This window comes from Copadichromis virginalis, linkage group LG15 (genome assembly GCF_057382275.1).
Source record: "Copadichromis virginalis isolate Kocher_CV1m ecotype Utaka linkage group LG15, C_Virginalis_male_GT1.1, whole genome shotgun sequence".
Lineage (NCBI taxonomy): Eukaryota > Metazoa > Chordata > Actinopteri > Cichliformes > Cichlidae > Copadichromis > Copadichromis virginalis.
In genome coordinates this window covers 18,299,094-18,317,984 of record NC_140632.1, presented here as the reverse complement: position 1 = coordinate 18,317,984, position 18,891 = coordinate 18,299,094, and the positions used below count along the sequence as shown (strand labels likewise).

The 18,891-nt window shown below is 38.8% G+C and overlaps 1 protein-coding gene across 1 annotated transcript; it reads left to right on the top strand.

Annotated features, from left to right (window-relative positions):
• The first annotated feature begins 7 nt into the window (after positions 1-7).
• rab10 (RAB10, member RAS oncogene family) lies at positions 8-18,770 on the top strand. Its single transcript, XM_085432298.1, has 6 exons — positions 8-703; positions 7,254-7,314; positions 10,665-10,803; positions 15,692-15,781; positions 17,155-17,256; positions 17,670-18,770. Exons 1-6 carry the CDS (start codon positions 577-579, stop codon positions 17,754-17,756), a joined length of 606 nt encoding a protein of 201 aa, XP_085288424.1. The 5' UTR covers positions 8-576; the 3' UTR covers positions 17,757-18,770.
• The last annotated feature ends 121 nt before the right edge of the window (positions 18,771-18,891 follow it).

Below are 18,891 nucleotides of genomic sequence, written 5' to 3'. Positions count from 1 at the left end.
CCATTCGAAGGCGACGGCGGTCGTCTGTATTTCGGTCTAATCTCTACAGAAAAAAAAAAAGTGAAATTACTTGGAACAGACAGCAGATTCGGCGCACTTTCATGTCTTGATTTTTCCCAGTTTCTTCTCGGTCGAGCTTGTCCCAGGGCTCTGGAATGACGGGGTGTGCCGAGAATCTGAATTAGCTCGCCGTTAGTTTGAAGAAAGAGTGAATCGGGGTAGAGTGCGAGAGAGGAGCCATTTTGTCCCGACTGTGTGGGAGAAAAGAAAGAGTGAAAAAGAGGTATCACACAGAAGGAGATTCTATTTTTGCTCTCATGCTGTAAGGGGGGGTACCACGGTCGGGTTTGGGAATCTAGAACTTCTAGGACGACTCTACAGACACATTATTTTGGGTGGTGTTTAGCCAACTAGCTTGCCAAAGCTAATCAACAAATCCACAGTTTGTTAACTGTTAACAGCCAAGAGGACAGTTGTTGGTCAGGTTGGCCAAGGAGCTGGCTTTAGACTTCACATAGGCGTACTCTAGGGTATCGTTTTTTGTATCTATCGGGGTGAACACAAACTGATTCTTCAATGGCGAAGAAGACGTACGACTTGCTGTTCAAGCTGCTTCTGATCGGCGACTCGGGCGTGGGGAAGACCTGTGTGCTGTTCCGCTTCTCTGACGACGCCTTCAACACAACCTTCATCTCCACCATAGGTAAGAAGATCACGGGCGTTGTAACAGGTGATTTCGTTGACCCTTCTGCATCCACCGGAGGTAGTGTGACAGCTGTGAGGCTCGCCTGCCTCTACCCTGCAGCTGGAGGTTGTATGCAGGACGGATTTGTTGGCGGCTAGTGTGGTATGAGCATGCAGCAGCTCTCTCTAGGGCCTGTACAGGTTAGCTGGAAAGCTAGTTGCGCAGCCTTTATGAGCTCTTATTAAACCATCACTTGCTCATAAACGATTGCGACGTTAATAACAAAACGCTATCATTATATCTTGGTTTGGTTTAACTGGGCAGCAACAATTATAGCCCGTTAAGTCTCCAAATTTGCTGTCAGTTTACTTGACCCAGCGGCTAAGAAGCTAGCAAGGCTAGTAGCACCACAGGGCCGTGCTGCACTAGAAAAATCGCCTGTGCATTTAAGTGACAGGTGTTTACTTCTCAGTATCAGCCTATATAGGTTTATTGCACAGTCCTTGTCAGGAATTACACGTTAAAGGCAACAACTGTATGAGTGTTTTGATTTGAAGCAACAAAAAATACTTGATTGTAAAAGCAAAATTTTACTTGATTATCACAAGTTGAAGGAGTGATTATTCACGGGTTCATGGTTTCATGGATATCAGAATCAGAAAGACTTTATTTATCCCCAAGGGGTAAATAAGATACAACAGAGCAGCATGACGTTGAAGATAAGGACAGGGTTCATGCTTCAGATTGTTGTCACCGCTAATAGTAATGGAGGTGAAGCTGTTTAAGCGACTTGGATATTCTAGCATTGGGAACTTGATTATATGATGTAAGAAATTAACTTTTTAGGTGAAAACTTTGACTATAGTGAATCTAATTGTATAAAAGCAGCTGAAAATTGCATTTTCTTTCTAAAATTAGAAGCGCTTATAGTTTGTATTCTAAGTACTTGAGTAAATATTGTATACTTATTTACTTTGCTCAAGTGCGCCAGTGAGAACCATTAAACAATTCATCATGATGGCATCATCATCCCCTCCCCATCCGTCCTATTCACGCATGCGCCAAACATCACGCTCACATGAGTCAAGTGTCAAACTATGTCAAGTCCCTGCATAACCCAAGTGAAGGCTCCATTTACTCCTCTTGCTTAAGATTAGTGATGAGTAATAATGTAATATAAAACGTGCTTTGCTTGACTGCAATGTGCTGGTGTTATGTGCTCGATTCATGGACTGAGCTTTCTTCTGAAGCCGTGCTCTTTGTCACTACATAGCCGAAAGCACACAACTGGAAAGGGAAAATGTATTCTCACTGGCATCCAGGCTAGATTAGATTTGTTCAGCTAGAGCACTGACCTGTCACTCTGTTGTAACTCTTCATGTCACATGTACTCGTTTTATTGTTTTTGTCATTCCTTTAGTTTTGCTTTGACTTGCAGGGTGTTTGTTTTATTACACCCCATGTCGTTTCTCAGCATGCAGTCAATTAGATTTAGGCCTATGTGTTTTATTTGAGTCAAAGCCACCACATCAGATCTGTGTCACCTAAGGGAAGAAATGTGTAGTGTTAGTTGGAAGAAGGGGAAAATTGGTCCAGACTAACAGGTTCTTCAGCACGTAGAGATCGGTAGTGACCTTTGCTCCTTGCATACGTGCTTTCCTGGCAAGATGGGTAGTAAGTCAGTACTTTTATGTTTTTAAATCAGCTACAGGTGCTTTATTTGCTTTGTTAAATATATTCTATATACTCTGTGTACTCTCCTCCATGTGAAGCAGCTGAGGATAATGTGTTAAAATGGTGCTGGAGGTATTCACACCGTAAACACAAGGGATTTTCCTCCAAATTAAAAATAAATGTGGTATCATCATCCAGACTAAAAATCAACAGGGTTGGAATGAAAGTACCGTTCAGTTTATTTATGTGGTGTTTCTTTTACTCAAGCATAAAATACATATTTGTTTATCAAATGGCCATAACTAAATGGGAATGTAAATACAGACTTGATGCTTTAACTGTGTGCAGATGTAGTCATCGCCCCTAAAGGTCCCTTTTGAGGCAGGAAACCCCGAAACATACCCAGTTTCTGTGTAGTCCATAAAAACAGAGTAGCGTTATCTGGCACAGCTTCACCTACTTCTAAGGTGCATGGATAAGAACAAAAAGTCAGAATGTGTTGTCACTCATGAAGGTCTAAGTTCACAAGCCAAAATGCATCAGTCAGATAATAAAGTAGTTCTGTATATTGCAAGTGTTGCTGGAGCTTTAACCTCTGTGTAGTTACGTGGGAACAAATTATGTTGGTTATGAAGGTATTTAAAGTATCATTTGTAGAGTGTCCTCTATAAAACTGCAGCATAGTTCGTGCACTTGAAAGCTCCTGGCTCGTCTCTTGTCTTTGTTCTACATCTGTATTCAAAACAAAGCCGCGTGCAATGTGATAAGCTGTAAAAATTGTATGTAGAACATGTCATCTTTCTCCAGTCACGTAATCTGTACGTAGATTGGTGTATATGGTTATCAAAGCAAATCTGTAAAACTATACTTTTAAGATTATTTCAATCAGTACAGTTAATAATGTTCTAGCGAATCGTATAATTACAAGATACCAATAACTTGTATGTAAAGGTTGAATACATACTGGATACTGTAAAAAATACTGTATTTTTAAGCTTAGAAACCCAGACATTGTTAACAAGAAGTTGTTGGGTTTTTTGTTTTTAAAAAGTTGCAGGCAAAATGGGGGGAAAAAAGATAAATCAGTGCTAAGACAGTTAAAAGAAGACAATGGTAGATGGATACCTTTATTTTTAAATAAATAAATAAATACATACATAAATCTTGTCTTGTCTGCAGTGATACATCAAAACTGTGCAGTATAAATGTCTCTGGAATATATATCTATGTAGGCACATTTATACATATCTAATCCAACAAAGACTTGCAAATGTTTAAAGAGTAGGTGTGTAACCAAAACAATGGTTCAGTCTGTGCCTCGGGTTTTATAAGGAAGGTATGAACAACAAGGAAAGCACAATCACTTGAACAAAAATGAAACTGTATTATTCGATTTAGACTCTGTTATTTGCAATTCACTCATCACCTGAACAATCGGTACTGCTTTCACCAGACTAGTATGCTTTATCAGTTTCACATGGATATCACAGTACAGAAAGCCACAATATTAAATTGTGGATGTTTGTATATGATTTCAGTCTCATTTTCAGAACTGTCATGCCTCTAGTCAAGAGGCTAGGTTTGAACATGAAAATGGGGTCCAATGAAACCACTAGCATGTGATAACCCTGCCACAACTGTGAGTGGTTTGAGGTTGTGGATGAGCTTATCAAGCAGAAATACTTTTTAGTATTCACTAGAAACTGTCAGTCTCTTGCTCAGGACCAGTGCCACTGTGGCAGACCTGACATGCTAGCTTTACCTGGTGGCTTATGCACCGCACCTAATTCTTGAAGAAGTTTTACACATTTCTTTTCCTTTTTTTCTCCTTGTACAATATCATCTATTCTCACTGTGCCACACATACTTTACCAGCCTGACCTGTGGTTGTCAGTAGTGCATTCTTCTGTTTTTGTTGTTTAAGTGGTTGGTGGGAGACAACTTTACATTAGATCCACAGCTTTTAACCTATCAGACAGTGGTCAAAAACTATTGAAGGATCTAGTCACCAGGATGTTACTCTCTAGTTTTGGACTTAGTGTTTTGAAGCTTTGTGTTAGTGTTTTGGCTGCCACCATGTTGTTCTTTTAGAACCAGGAGTTAATTAGTTTGATAGCTCAGTTACCTAACATATCAGCTAATGCCTAGCAAGCTTGGTTGGAAAGCTACATGTGTTAACTGTACCTGTGCAACATCTCATTAGCACAAAGAAACGGGCTAATTAAATACTAGAATTTGATTTCTCGCGATCTTTGAAAAATAGTGATGTTTATTTATTTATTTATTTATTTATTTTTAAAACCGTATCACTACATTAAGCAACAGATAAAATGGCCTTTCATTTGAGATAATGCTTACAAGATATGCTTCTGTCATGAGGTTGACAGAAGCTTTCCCAGAGTAGCTTTATATATAACATCCCAGAAAAGCCATAAAATTTCTCTCGGTTACATTTAGGAAATCCTCCACAAAAGGGGGCCAGATTTACTAGTTAATAAACACCTAAACTAAAAAGCTGAAAGGCACAAAACTCCCAACGGCAGAAGCAGGACATGAAACAGGAATGTGTTCTTCCTGTGACACAGGACTCATACCATTGGAGACACAGATTCACAGCTGTTTCTCAAAATACCCCCACTGGGAACCCCCCCCCCCCCCCCCCCCCCCCCCCCCCCCGGCTCTCATCCATCTCTTATTCCTGCTTCCAGCCCGTCTCTCAGCCCCTCTCCCTTACAGATTACACTTAAGTGAGTGGATATGCATAGTATCGACTGAAATCTTTTTCCATTTAATGAATTTTGCACGGAAACTGGCAGAAGCAAACAGTGGCTTTCATACTTGTGGAAGGAATGGTTCCTCTGGTATTAAGAAGAAAGCCGACTATAAACTGCTTGCATCCAGCTCAACATTCACATCTCATGGAAAGTGTCATTCTTTACGGGATAGGTATAACTGTTTTTCCACTGATTGGATAAATGATCCGTGATTGCACAATGCGCATAACTTGTTTCTTTCTCTTTTTTTTCCCTTCACAGAGTAAAAAGAGTGAACCTCTGCGTTTACTCTCCTCAATAGTAACACGTCATCCCTGTTGAGGCTGACTTCAAGAGCTTAACTTTTGTTGTGTAGAAAACTCTCCCTCTTTTACCAGCGTTAAATCCTAGCTTTTCTTTCTGTCCAACTGTATCTTTCTCTCCATGGGATGTGCATAATATTTTGTGACTCAGGCTTTGGCAGGCAGTTTCCTCATTATTCTATAAACTTGCCCCACCTAGAGCACAGCTGTTTCTTGGACTTTTTAACCAACCACAAGGTCTGACCAAGAGCAGAACTCGGTGTTTAGCAGGAAAACACCACTTGTTGGCTAAAAATGAAACTGATGAGTCACCTACCCTTCACATTTAAAGTATAAGAGGATAATAATCTAGTGTGTTTTACTTTCAAGTGGGAAGTTGATGGTTGAATTGCCTTCTTATGTTTTCTAGCTTTTTCAAAGAGAAAGAAGTTAGTGGTTTGAGTCAAAAAATCCCCTACTTTTATTTAGTTCATTATAGTTTTGAAATGCAGAAATCCTACATATGCCCAGGTGAGGGGTTTAACAGTTACTGTAATATCATGAGTCATTGGCTGTTTGTTGTAGCACAGATTTAAAAGGACATAAATAGGTTATACTAAGTGAAAGAAAAACATGAGGGAAGTTGGCCCCCTGTTTAATAAGTAACCCCTCTACCCTTAACTGTAGCTCTACACCCTTTTTTCCCAAATGATAAAATTCAAATTCCATTGAATGTGAAAAAGAAGCGTCAGTAACTTTCCACTGCTTGACAGTTATTTGTAAATCTTGAAAACATTGACATTGGAAAGATTGCACACTGCAGCACCACAAAACTTCTCCCCCGAGTTCAATCTCCAACCAAAAAGGAAAAAAACAACTTTAGGCTGAAACCTCAGATATTACAAAAACACTTAAAGCACTAGTTTAAAAAAAATCTTATTTGAGATCACCGAAGTTTTACAGTTGTGAGAGTAGTGCCTGAGAGCATGTGAGGGTCCTCCTGGGTTCAAGTGACGTAAATTTGATAATCAAAGCAAAAATATGGTTCAGTTTTCACTTAACTATGGACTTTGGTAGCAGTGCATTCATCTTATATTTTAGTTTTTAACGGTGAATGGCAAATATCCTGTAGGTGTTAGTAATAGTAGCCAAAAGGTGACAATTAAACAAACAAAACAGAAAATATAATGTTTTAAGATGAGAAACAGTACCAGTAAGTACAGTTATTCCACATATGGTTAAAGCAGTATGATGAGCCTGTGTTTGCTTACTTATCATAAATTTATAGAAATTTTTCTTTTTTTTTCTATTTCATAATGCAAAATGTAAAAAAACAACCCTGGTGACTGTCCTTCGAGGGGAAGCCCGAAACCTTTTTGGGGTGCACCAGAGTACAAGTTCAGTATTTACTGGCTCATATGGTCTAGTGCGCTTTAGTTGTAGTAGCTTTATTTTTCAACCTTGCTAGGATCAAATGCACTACAAGGTGCAACCTATATGTATGTTATATATATATATTAAAAAAATACTCACAGCTGTCTGAAAACAAGTATAATTTTGACCTCAGTGACCTGGTTTGTGTGCACCCGTTGTTGCCCAGCTGCTGATCCCAGCTGTCTGCTGAGAATGACACTGCAGAATCAGGAAGAGATAATGCTATTGTTTCTATGATGGCAACAGTTGTTGCTAAACCGCTGCCGTTGATTTATCTGTTTCTGACCTTCACTTTCTCTTTGTCACAGTGCTGGAGCCGTTCATCTCTCTTCTTATTCACGACAGCTTATGTTCTACAACTGATGGATATTGGTTAAGCTGACATGTTTGTTTTTTGTTTTGCAGGAATAGACTTCAAGATCAAAACTGTTGAATTACAAGGAAAGAAGATAAAACTACAGATCTGGTGAGTCAGTTATAGATGTGAGTTTTTGTTTGCATGCCAGTGTTGTGGAGATACGAAAAACACACCAAGCTTGTGAGAATCGTGTTTCAGCGTAGCCTCTTTTGTGAATCATTATGTCATAATGAAACATCTGTTTGACATACCTCCCTTAAGCACTGAAATATGCAGGAACAGGAAATGATCATCAGTCCATTAGGTCTGCTGTAGGGTTATCGTTGTCTGTACCAGATGAGTAATTATTTCTTCTTTCTTTTTTTTCCCACATGAGTAGCGCCCATTGAGTAAGGCCCAAATGCTCAAGGAATGCATAAATCTTCATATTTTGGAGCCTTTAATTGGTTAAGTTTGGCAAAAATTGATTAGATTTGAATTACAAATTGTCTCTAAGTATTACGGAGAGAAACAGGATGAATTGAAAGAAAAAATGCATTTGTACAGCAGATTGTCCATAGTATTTGGTCTAATTCTTATGAGTCTATAGGATGAAAGCATTTGGGATTGGTTAAAAAAACAAATACTGTTCTGTTAATTTTCCTGTGGAATCCTTTTTCTGACTTGGAAATAAATAAAAAAAAATCCCATAATTAGCTTAATTTGCAAATTGAAGTTGTTGGAGAATCAAGTTCAAGTAATGAAGATAAAAAATGATTAATGTAAGAGAAAGGCATTATTTGTGCTTTTGTAATGAACAGAGTTGCAACTAAAGGTTTTGGTAGTCCAGTTGAGGCAGTCTTTTTTTTAGGAATGACAGTTCAAGAAGAAATTAACTATAGCAACCAGAATAAAAAGATATGAGACATGAGCAGTTTGGTTTGAAGCTACAAGATGACAAAGAGCCTGTTATTTAAAGGTGACTGATAATGGTGAACGATATGGACATTTTTTTTAGTAACATTGAAAATAAATGAATCAGAGCTTTGTGATGCATAACCTGAAGTAGAAAACATGATAACTACAAAGGTACAAATACATTGTAGCACAATACAAGAAGACAGTTTCAGGTCAATACAGAACCTGTAACGGATATTGCGCTTCTCTGAATACAGTCCGTTCATTCAAAGATAATCTTTTCATGTTATCTCAGAGACGGACACCTGCACAGCCACACCCACTGTTACTCTAGAAAACAAGCACAATGGACAAAAACGTTATTTTGAGTAACTTGTCAGCTTAGGTTCTTGGGATCTTGCAATTGGGAAGTTGGGATCTACTGTCTGGAAATGTAAGTTAAACAGCTGAAATATTAAAAACAAACTATAATAAAAAAACTCAAATTATTGAGGTAGTACAGAGAAATTTGATTTGCCACTGGAAGGTGAAACTCTAATTGAATAAAACCATAAATGCAGTACTGAATAGGGGACAAACAATAGTGGGCAAATATTTAATAAAGAAGCTGATTACTGTCAAATTAATGATCGTACTTCGTATTCTTAAACTCAGTGGTTGAAGACATTACTTTATTCGTTGTCAGGATATGTTTTCATTTCTTGAGCAAAGCTTTTGCCCAAAGAAAGGACAAAGAAAGGACGATAGACGGACAATTGAAGAGTAAAAATATGTCTTTCATTATTAAAATGCATCATTTTACTTTTTGGTATTTGTTTGTTAATAAGTGGATAGCGATGAGTGAGTATGAAGTCATGAAAGATATCTTGCAAGACTTTAATAACTTGCACATGCATAAAATTTGTGTCAGATCATGTGCATTTCAGGCTCAGATCAGATTTTCCCTTCATCCTGTCCAAGCACATTGTGTCTTGATTAACACTCGTATCTAGTTAAACACCCTCTTTAAGTGTAGCTCTGATTTGCTTTGGTGCCTGGTGCTCCTGGGCTTCCTCTCTTTCCCTTGTCAGCGGTGATAGATGGATGTTGGCAGAGTTTCCACAGAAAGCAAGAAGTGACTGCTGAGGCTGATGCTAGTGCAGACATGCGAGGAAACCTGCAGTGGATTTAAATGTATTTGTACCTGGGTCAACCCGCCTGCTACGGCTTTGCCGTTTGTTTTTCTTCCAAGAAGTGTTAAAATTAAATAACATTGTTCCTGTAGGCCTTAAAGCAGTATCTTTTTTTTTTTCTTCTTCTTTTTCTTTTTGTCTCTGCGTCGAGTTTGAAGTGTGCATTAACTAAATATTTTATCATCGAAGTCAGCCTCTGTTGGTGACCAAAAGAATAGCCTCACATAAGCAGGTTCACATGTCTGGCACACCTTCTACTGAACTGTAACTGGGACAAATAATGAAGTTTTTACGGTTAAGAAGACTGACATAAATAAGTGGCACGAATTCATTTTTAATGCTACATAATAAAGTGCTAATTATCTTTAATCACTCTATATGTGGGGCTTTCTTCAAATCGTATTCAACTAAATGTTTAAATACTCACTTGTTTTGATTGTTTGACTTTGCTGCGTTTGAGCTGAGCAGCACACATACATTAAAATATTCCTTTAGCTTAAAACAGTGAAATTTATATTACTGGCTGATGTGGAAAAACTTTTTATGTTGATGAAACACAGCTGTTGCAGATGGTTTGCTAGATGAGAGGCTGCTTCTTCATCACACTTTCTTGGTTTAAATTGCTGTCATGTTTTTAATCTAGTCTAGCTCATAATCCAGTAACCTCAATGGTTTGGATCGTACTGTTTCAGTTTTGCATTTAGGACCTTTATATTTGTATGGCAGCAATGAGGTATTCAACATTTTAGATAGCTGCTGTTCTAAATTGTAGGCATATCTACAAACTTTATGGCTGATTATTTTAACTTAATCACTAAGAATCTTCTCACAGACACATACATAGAGAGTCTGGTCTCAATGCTTCCCACAACAGACTGACTGATGTCACTGCAAAAATCATAATTACTGTTTTGGTCAAAATTGACATAACAATGAATTAACTTTTCAAATGTTTTACAACCTTTTTTTTTTTTTTTCATCAAAAAAATGTTTGGACCTTCCCTCTGGAACTGTATTGTTGGTGAATTTTAGCCCTACATTATACATGAGTGCTTACAAGCCCTTAGGGTTCAGCTTCTCTTAACTAACAAATGTCTTGATTGTCTTTAATCTTATTTGGAGGGATTTTCTTAAATCAGCTTCCTCAGTCTAACAGCAACTCAAAGAAAGAGTCTTCGCTGAGTTTGGACTCTTCAGAGTTATTTGCTTATTTACTCTTCTGTTTTGAACAAAGCATTTGTAGCTGATAAATGTGTGAAATCTCAGCGTATTATGAAGAAATTTAAGCAATTCTTTGGTCAAATTTTATTTGTGAAGCACCTTTCATGCAGGTCACTGCAGTTCAAACCCAAGAAAACACATGCAAATAAAAACATGTTCTCTGTGCAGGGACACAGCAGGGCAGGAACGGTTCCACACCATCACCACCTCCTACTACAGAGGAGCCATGGGCATCATGCTGGTCTATGACATCACCAACGCCAAGAGCTTCGAAAACATCAGCAAATGGCTGCGCAACATTGATGAGGTGAGGCAAATAAACACCAACACAAAGTATCCAAACTCTGTATCATTTTTATTTTTATGGAATGAATCGTTGACACTGATTTTGCATTTATTTCTTTATGTCTTTGGAACAAAAACATGGCGATAAACACTTCACGGGAATGCGGCCAACATGACTAACGGGCTAGTTAAACTGTGTGCAGCGAGCTGTGGAACAGGAGTGTGTGACTAAAATGAATCAGATGAGCCAGTTGTCTGTATGCATCTGTCTCACTGCAGAAGTAGTTGTACAGTTTTACCAAGCAGTACCACAAACAGTCTTGACACAACAAGGGCGGGTTTACTTGTTTCAGCCTGTTTTTAACATTATAAAAGCTGAGTAACAGTGAACACATTCAAGGTGAGACAGCTGTAACGTCTTGTTAAGACCACTGGCTGAATAAAAGATGGCTGTATCTGCTGTGAAACCCCGAGCTGATCATTGCCAATGCCATCTTGGTGTTTTGAAACCTGACATGCTGTTACTGAGGTCACAGAGAAGAGGAGCTGAGGGCTATTTTTCCTATAAACTTCTATGTAACCTGAAGTGCTGTTGGAACCACAGGAGTTTCCACCTGCTGGTTATTGAAAAGCGTGCAGGTTTCAGCAGTCTGATTTTTCAGATCTTGATGTTGTGTCCGTCTTTTATGCCGTGTATGGTTAACGGTCTGATTATGGCCTGACTCAGATGACGTTGGGTGTTGCTTTGTGCTGGGAAAAAAAACTGGAATCGGGTGCTTGTTTTGTCATCTAGTGGTTTTTGTGGCGATCACAAGCTTATGCCTCATTCCCAGTGACCTTCTCACATGTTGTGATGTAGAGCAGGGCGATATGACCAAAAATATTTATCACGATATACATTTGAAAATCTGCAATAACGATATAATTGACACTAGACAAAATACTTTGCAACTCCTGAACTTTATTAGTGCAAAAAAAAAAAAAAAATCAATGTATTTTCACTTAAACAAGCAGCTTTTTAAAGTGCATTAAAGTTATATAAAAAATTAACAGTGCAAATGCAAATTCCTTGCTGACAGTTTAACCAAAAGGCATTTCCAGTGGAAACTGGCCGACATATCCTCAGCATAACAATGTATAATATACACAAAACTTAAAAAGAGGTTATACACACACAACTAGAGATGGCACGATACCACTTTTTTATGTCCGATACCGATATCATAAATTTGGATATCTGCCGATACCGATATGAATCCGATATAGTGTTTTTTAATCAACAAAACTGTTTTTTAAATATCTTGCTGCATTTTGTATAAGTTCATACTCAAGTTTAAAACAACAACTACACTAAAGCTATTCTGTTATACCTGTATGCAAAAAAAAAAAAATTTCATAGTTCAGCAATACTGATCAATCTAATAAACCTAAACCTACACCATCCTCCCTATGCTGGTATTTTAAAGAGTACTTAGCATAAATATTAAGCAACCTAACTAATAGGGTTCCAACTCCCAGCAACAACAAAAATAAATAAATAAAAAATAGGGAACCACCCCTCACGCTCCACCTCATGATGCTTAATCGACGTAATCAACCTTAATTTGATGCAGTGTGGAAAAAAATGCACAGAAATCAATTATTTTTCAAGAAATATTAAATAGATTCAACATCTTTCTTCAACAAAATTGCAGACTGCACAGATGGTACCTTCCCAAAGGAAAAAGTACTATAGCTTACTAGGGTATATATATTAGACTTAATAGTTACTATATACAGTAATGGACTTCTATTCATTTTACATCAAATTAAAACTTTGGGTGTCAGATAATTATTTATTAAAAGCTAGACATTTTAAATGAGAATAAGAAAGAAAAGTATGTCTTTGAGCCCCCTTTTCCCTGTTAATGCCCTATCGGCCCCCCTGGCTAAACTTTGCTAGATCCGCCCCTGCACAGTTACCAGCGTCAGCTACGTAGAAAAAGATCCTCGAGTAGAAAGTAATATTAAATACATTCTAACAACAGCTGATCAAGCTTAAACGTGCTGCTGTTGTTCAGCCGCTGGTTTCCTCTTTCTGGTGCAAAGTGGGCCAAAAGCAAACAAGAGACACGGACTCGCGACAGAAAAGCCGATCAGCTGATCGTTAAGCAGTTTCATGATTGAAGTAGCAGCAGGAGAGGCAGTCGCTTGTTAAGCTTAACGCAGGAATGCTTTACAAACATTCAGAGATGGACTTACACACTTGCTTTACTTCTCTCGGGATAACTTTGTCGGAGATGAAATGCCGGGTTGCTAGCGAAGCTCCAAATGCTATCCAGACCACCGACAGGTCCCGCATGCCACAGCTGCTCTATCACGTGATGCATACTGCTCCGACGTGCTAACGTTCTGAGGTGAGTTACGGCGTGTTGCAAGTTTTGTGAGGTGCTTTCGTGATATTTAATGGATCGGATTACATTTTTTTATTTTTCTCCGATATCCGATCCAGTAATTTAGGTCAGTATCGGACCGATACCGATACGTAATATCGGATCGGTCCATCTCTACACACAACACGGTAATATTATGTTGAAGCACAGTACGTATCACTCCGCGAGCCTCCTGCCTACGATAGCCGTAATGCTCCGACAATCCATCAAGCGGTGCGGGTTCGTAGCTTAGCAAAGTCGTACTGAAACATTTGACAGATTTTCGAGCGCCGTGTACGACATAAAATCGTTTCGAGGTCAGTAAACACAACCAGAATTCATACATAAGGCACACGGGATTATAAGGGGCACTGTCGATTTTCAGAAAAATCAAAGGATTGATTTTAAGTGTGCCGTATTTTCCAAAAAACACGGTACTAACGCCGGCCCGCTAGCATGCTCTACCAGAAATAGTGCTTTGTTGTGTATCTGACGGACGAAAGCTAAACCAGTTCCACACCACTGAAGTTGCAGTATTTTTACAAACCAATTCTGGTTCATCCGTTTCATTCAACGATCCAGTTTCGCTCTTCTCATTCTGCGTCGCCGCCATGTGCTTATGTAAACATAGGCACTGCGCATGCGCGTTTTACCCATATTCTATCGCGATATTTCATTTTCCTATCGTTGCCCAACATTATACCGGTATTACCGTGAACGGTATGATATAGCCCAGCCCTATTGTGCTGTCTTTTTTTTTTTTTTTTTTAAGGAAATGGCCACAAGTAGCATAATGGATGGACTTTTGTTAACTACTAATGAAAAAGGAGGCCCTTTGCCTTAATCATTTACAGAGCAGTTGTGCTGAGGATTATCATGGCCTGAAGAGGTGAGGATTATGGGAAGGTGGAGGGAGACTGTAACCTAAACTGTGCAAAAGCTTACAAAAAGAACAGTTTTTTTAGAATCGGAGTACTGTGAAAATGTTGTTCGTATTTAATTTTTTTTAAGTATCACATTTTGAGCCAAGACAAAGCCTGATCAGGTGCATCCAACTTTAATCCAGCCCCTTCAAGATCTTTCACAGTGGTGTTAAAATATTAGAATTTATTTTGTTTAAATTTCGCTTGTTTATTATTGAATCTGCAGTGCTGTGTTTTGTCAGTATAAACAGCATTCTTCTTGGGTCAGAAAAAGGACTTTGTTTGTGCATCTGTGTTTTATCAGAATAGATGAAGCCACAAGGATGAGACCTAATGTACACTGATCAGCCACAACATTAAAACCACTGATGTATGAATGGAGTTCAATATTCTGCTTGGATGTGGTTGTAACTTTGACACAATCCAAGCCAACTAAACATGGCTGTGGTTCTAAAGACATGCCCCCACAAGCCTCCCACAAGCACTTGCAGTGCAAGACCCCTTCAGAAACCACTCAAGGAACACAAGACAGTGCCACAGGTGATGATCCAGCCTACAAAGGCCAAAGATCCTAGTCTCATCTGTAGGGTGACACCTGATTGAGCCTGATCTACAGAGGTCCTACTGGCAAACCCAGAAGAACTAAAGGATGCCAGTCCAAGATCAACGGTGTCCGCACCTTCCCACATCCTAACTATTTTTCTAGCAGAGAGACTAACCAGTATTATGCAACTGGTTTTAATGCTGTGGCTGCTTAGTATTTGAAATGTCAGTTTAGTTGGAGACAGATGTCAGACTGTTGCAAAGTTCTGTGATTATAAGCCAAACTGCAACATATGGCAACTTTGTCTTCTCTGTGTGCCTCCGCCCTTTCATTTTTTTTTTTAGTGTCTCTTCCGCTGTTTTTAGTATTGAATACATCTTGTGTCTCACATGATCTCGCTAGTAATTATTGCATTACACGAGTAATCCTGAGGATTCATTCCAGATCAGATTAGACCTGAGAAGTTAATATGACTGTTTGGATATTGGATGTCTCGTGTTAGCTGTCTGCATTATTTTCTGGTGCAATAACACACTGTAGGTGTTTGAATTTAAGCCAGGTGGATTAGATGAGACTGTGTCTCGTATCATTTTTCTCACCCTTACCTTTAGAACCTTCAATTTGGTCAGAGGAAGGAAACGTGATGCATTTGCCTGTAGTAGCTCTGCCTTTCTAATCCTGCATCTCTGTCTATAGAAGTTCATACACTCCTAATAATATCTCAAACTTCAAAAGTGTTATTAGAGACCACTTGTGTTTTACTTTTTTCTCTGAGTATGAACTGGACATGTGTCCTTTTGCAATAATGAAATGCCCCTTATTCTGGAAAATAACTCATTTGTCCACTCGCTCTACCTACTAGTGGTAATTAGACAGCACTAGAAATTGGTTCTTTTAGAAAAGGGCCTGAATCATGGGCTCGATTGGCCAGCTTGGATTATCTAAGCAATAAATCCTTTAAAAAGCTTAATGTAGATGAAGTTTGGCAAATGTGATCTAATAATCTCCTCATTTGTGTTTTATTTTTTTCAGCATGCAAATGAGGACGTTGAGCGAATGCTGCTAGGCAACAAGTGTGACATGGATGACAAGAGGGTCGTACCAAAAGCCAAGGGAGAGCAGGTGAGGTGGTGCGGTCCTGTGCAGCTGTGAAGGGCCATTCGTCAATGAGGTCCTGCAAGGCTGCAGCAACGATTGGTTGATTTGTTGCTGCAGCCTTGCACTTTGAGTTTGCAGCCACTCATAAAGTCTTCTGTAGTTAATTGTGGCTCATTTGTGCCCATCTGACATTTCCATGAGGTTACTTTCTGCTGAAGTTAATAGGAGTTAAATGCCGTGCTAGAACAGGTGATAGTAGCTTTGTTTGTGTATTTACAGCTCAAACGTTCCACTACAATCTGTACCTCTCTACAGAGCTGCTGTTTGTCTTTCTGCACAAACTGAACTTGTTACCATTGTTTAGCATTTTTAGTAATAATAACTAACAGTGGAGAGATGAACTAAAAGGAAAGAAATGAGATGCTTTATTTTCTCATGAACTGTAGTTAAGGTTCCCTTGTGGAAAGACAAAGAAACAATAACCTAGTTTTCTCAGTTTCTTTCGCAGTTCAAATGCCAAAGATTGAATTATTTGTACTAAGTAGGTAAGCAAGCCATTTAAACTATTGTGAAATTTCATTTAGCTTCCAAACATGAGACTAAAACTGTAGGTAAAAAAAAATAGTGTTCAGTTGCATTCATTCTTTAAACAGAAAATTGTTGTTGAATATGAAAAAAACCCTCAATAACCTGATATTCTTAGTATAACAGCTTGGTATCTACACTCATTTTAACTGCCCGTATGCCATCACTTCACAATTTTAATGCGGGAAATCAATAAAATTGTAACTTTTTTCCAATAGAAAATAAATCTGTCCATGTGACTGTGTCTTATGTGTCCATAGTTCTTAACTTACTTTCTGACAGATACCACCTGTATCATGTAAAAGTCTGAAATTTATAATAGCCACAATTAAACACTTTTAGACAGTAAAAATAAATTAATACAATCAAACTGTAACAAAATTGATCTAAAAGGAAAAATAAAATAAAAACTATAGCAGCTCAGGGGACACACACGCTCAGAGTTAAACCCCTATTTTGCATTTGTGAGCAGTACTTGGATGTCTGTCAGTTTGGCAGTTGGATATCGAGTTGATTTAGAGTTTAGTTTCTGGATTTAATGTTCAGAGTTCAGCCCAAGTTCATCCTTAACAGAGCTCTAATAAGCCAGAACGAGTGGAAACACCTGTGTGAGACTGCAGGGCCTTTAACAGATTTGGTTTAAAGTACCAAAGCAAACTGGTAGTGACAATATCAGCGCACAAACACACACAGTTCCACTCAGGCAGGTGTGTGCGATACTTGATCTCTGTTCTCCTCAGGAGATCAGCAGCTTTATTTTTGGACTGGACCACATGCACAGTTTCTGACTGGGTTTGTTTTCCTCCCCACAGATTGCGAGGGAGCACGGCATTAGGTTTTTTGAGACGAGCGCTAAGGCCAACATCAACATCGAGAAAGCTTTCCTCACGTTAGCAGAAGACATCCTCAGAAAGGTGTGTGCTCAATGTCTCACGTGGAACATGTGTTCAGTAATTTATTTATTTATTTTTTCCACTAAGGTGTCACCCAGTTATGAAACCTGATGGCAACCATTCATAGCTGTCATTCTCACCCTTTCTTTATTCATACTGAAGCTAAAAAACCGGCATCATGGGAAATATTCCAGTATTTCATTAAATTAATGTTTCAAAGACGGTTTTGGCTTTTATCCCCCTTGAATTACAGGCTGATCCTGATATGTCTGAGTATTTGTTTGATTTTTGGAAACTGGGGAAGCATCTGAACTAGGAAATGGTTAATGATGCCAGCCTTAGTAGGGAGCGATTGTGGACATAAACCAGAGTGGTTGCTTCACATTTTTCCTGGTGCATATTTAATAAGGTGTGTGTGTGTGTCTCTTTGACAGACGCCTGTAAAAGAGCCCAACAGTGAAAACGTCGACATCAGCAACGGAGGAGGAGTCACAGGCTGGAAGAGCAAGTGCTGCAGTTGAACAACTCCTGTTTCAGTCACACTAACGCACACAAACACACTCAGACACACACAATCTCTCTCTCTCTCTCTCTCTCTCTCTCTCTCTCTCTCTCACACTGCTAACTCTAACTCGCCCTCTAACCTGTCTCATGAGTTTTCTTGCACACTGACACTCTGTCTCTTTATCAGAATAAAAACAATAAACCACTTCATATGTCTAATCCCCTCGTTCCCACTTCTCCACCCAACTATGTTCCTCCACTCTGCATCTAATGATCATTTTTATTTCTGATAAAAAGAGAAATCCAGTCACATTTCTTGTCATTTGTTTTAAAGTTTAAGTAAAAAAAAAAAAAAAGGAAAAAAATGTGTGGAAAAGACAAGCTCATATTTTTAATATTTCCTTTGCACAGGCTCACCTGGTTGGACACCCTCACACCCCTCCCCCTTTAACCCCACCCACCCACAGCACTCACCTTCAGTCTGAGGAAATCAAAGTTAAAACGAGATTAAATAGGATTAACATTTTGTACATTTAGTGCGGTTTCTGTTGTCTAACCATATTTGGTCAATTTGTTACCAAGTGACAGAGGCGTGGCTAGCTCCTTTTGTATGTGGGGGTTTATTTTGTCCTGTGCCTTATATGGAAGACAGGGGCGGGGCTGTGTGGTGGGCGGAGCCACATTCATTTAATGAAATTACAGTTTAATGTGTCGGTTCAGGCTCTCTTCATGAAGACACTGAACTGAAGCTGAAGCGTTTGAATTTCTCCTCCAGCCAAAAGAACGGCATTATACAGTATGTCCTGTTTGTTGATATTTTATTTTATCTGTATGATTTATTTCACTTTTTATTTCTTTTTTTGTTTTGTTTTGTTTTTCTTCCTGCATGCAGATTTCTTTGGGTTGGAAACGTTTCTGTAACATTGTGTAACTTTTGCCACTGGGTAACTGTGGGCGGGAGGTACAGAAATTTTCTTTGGAAATTCAAACAATTTTGCAGATCCATTAAAAAATAAGCTTGTTTAAGTTAACTTGTTTGTCCTCAATCATGTGCCGTGTCTAGTTTGATTTTTAAAACCAGCCTGACACTCGAGGTGTGGGAGGTGTGTGTCACCTGAAGATAGCGCCTCAAAGTTCAGAAAATAAGGGTGC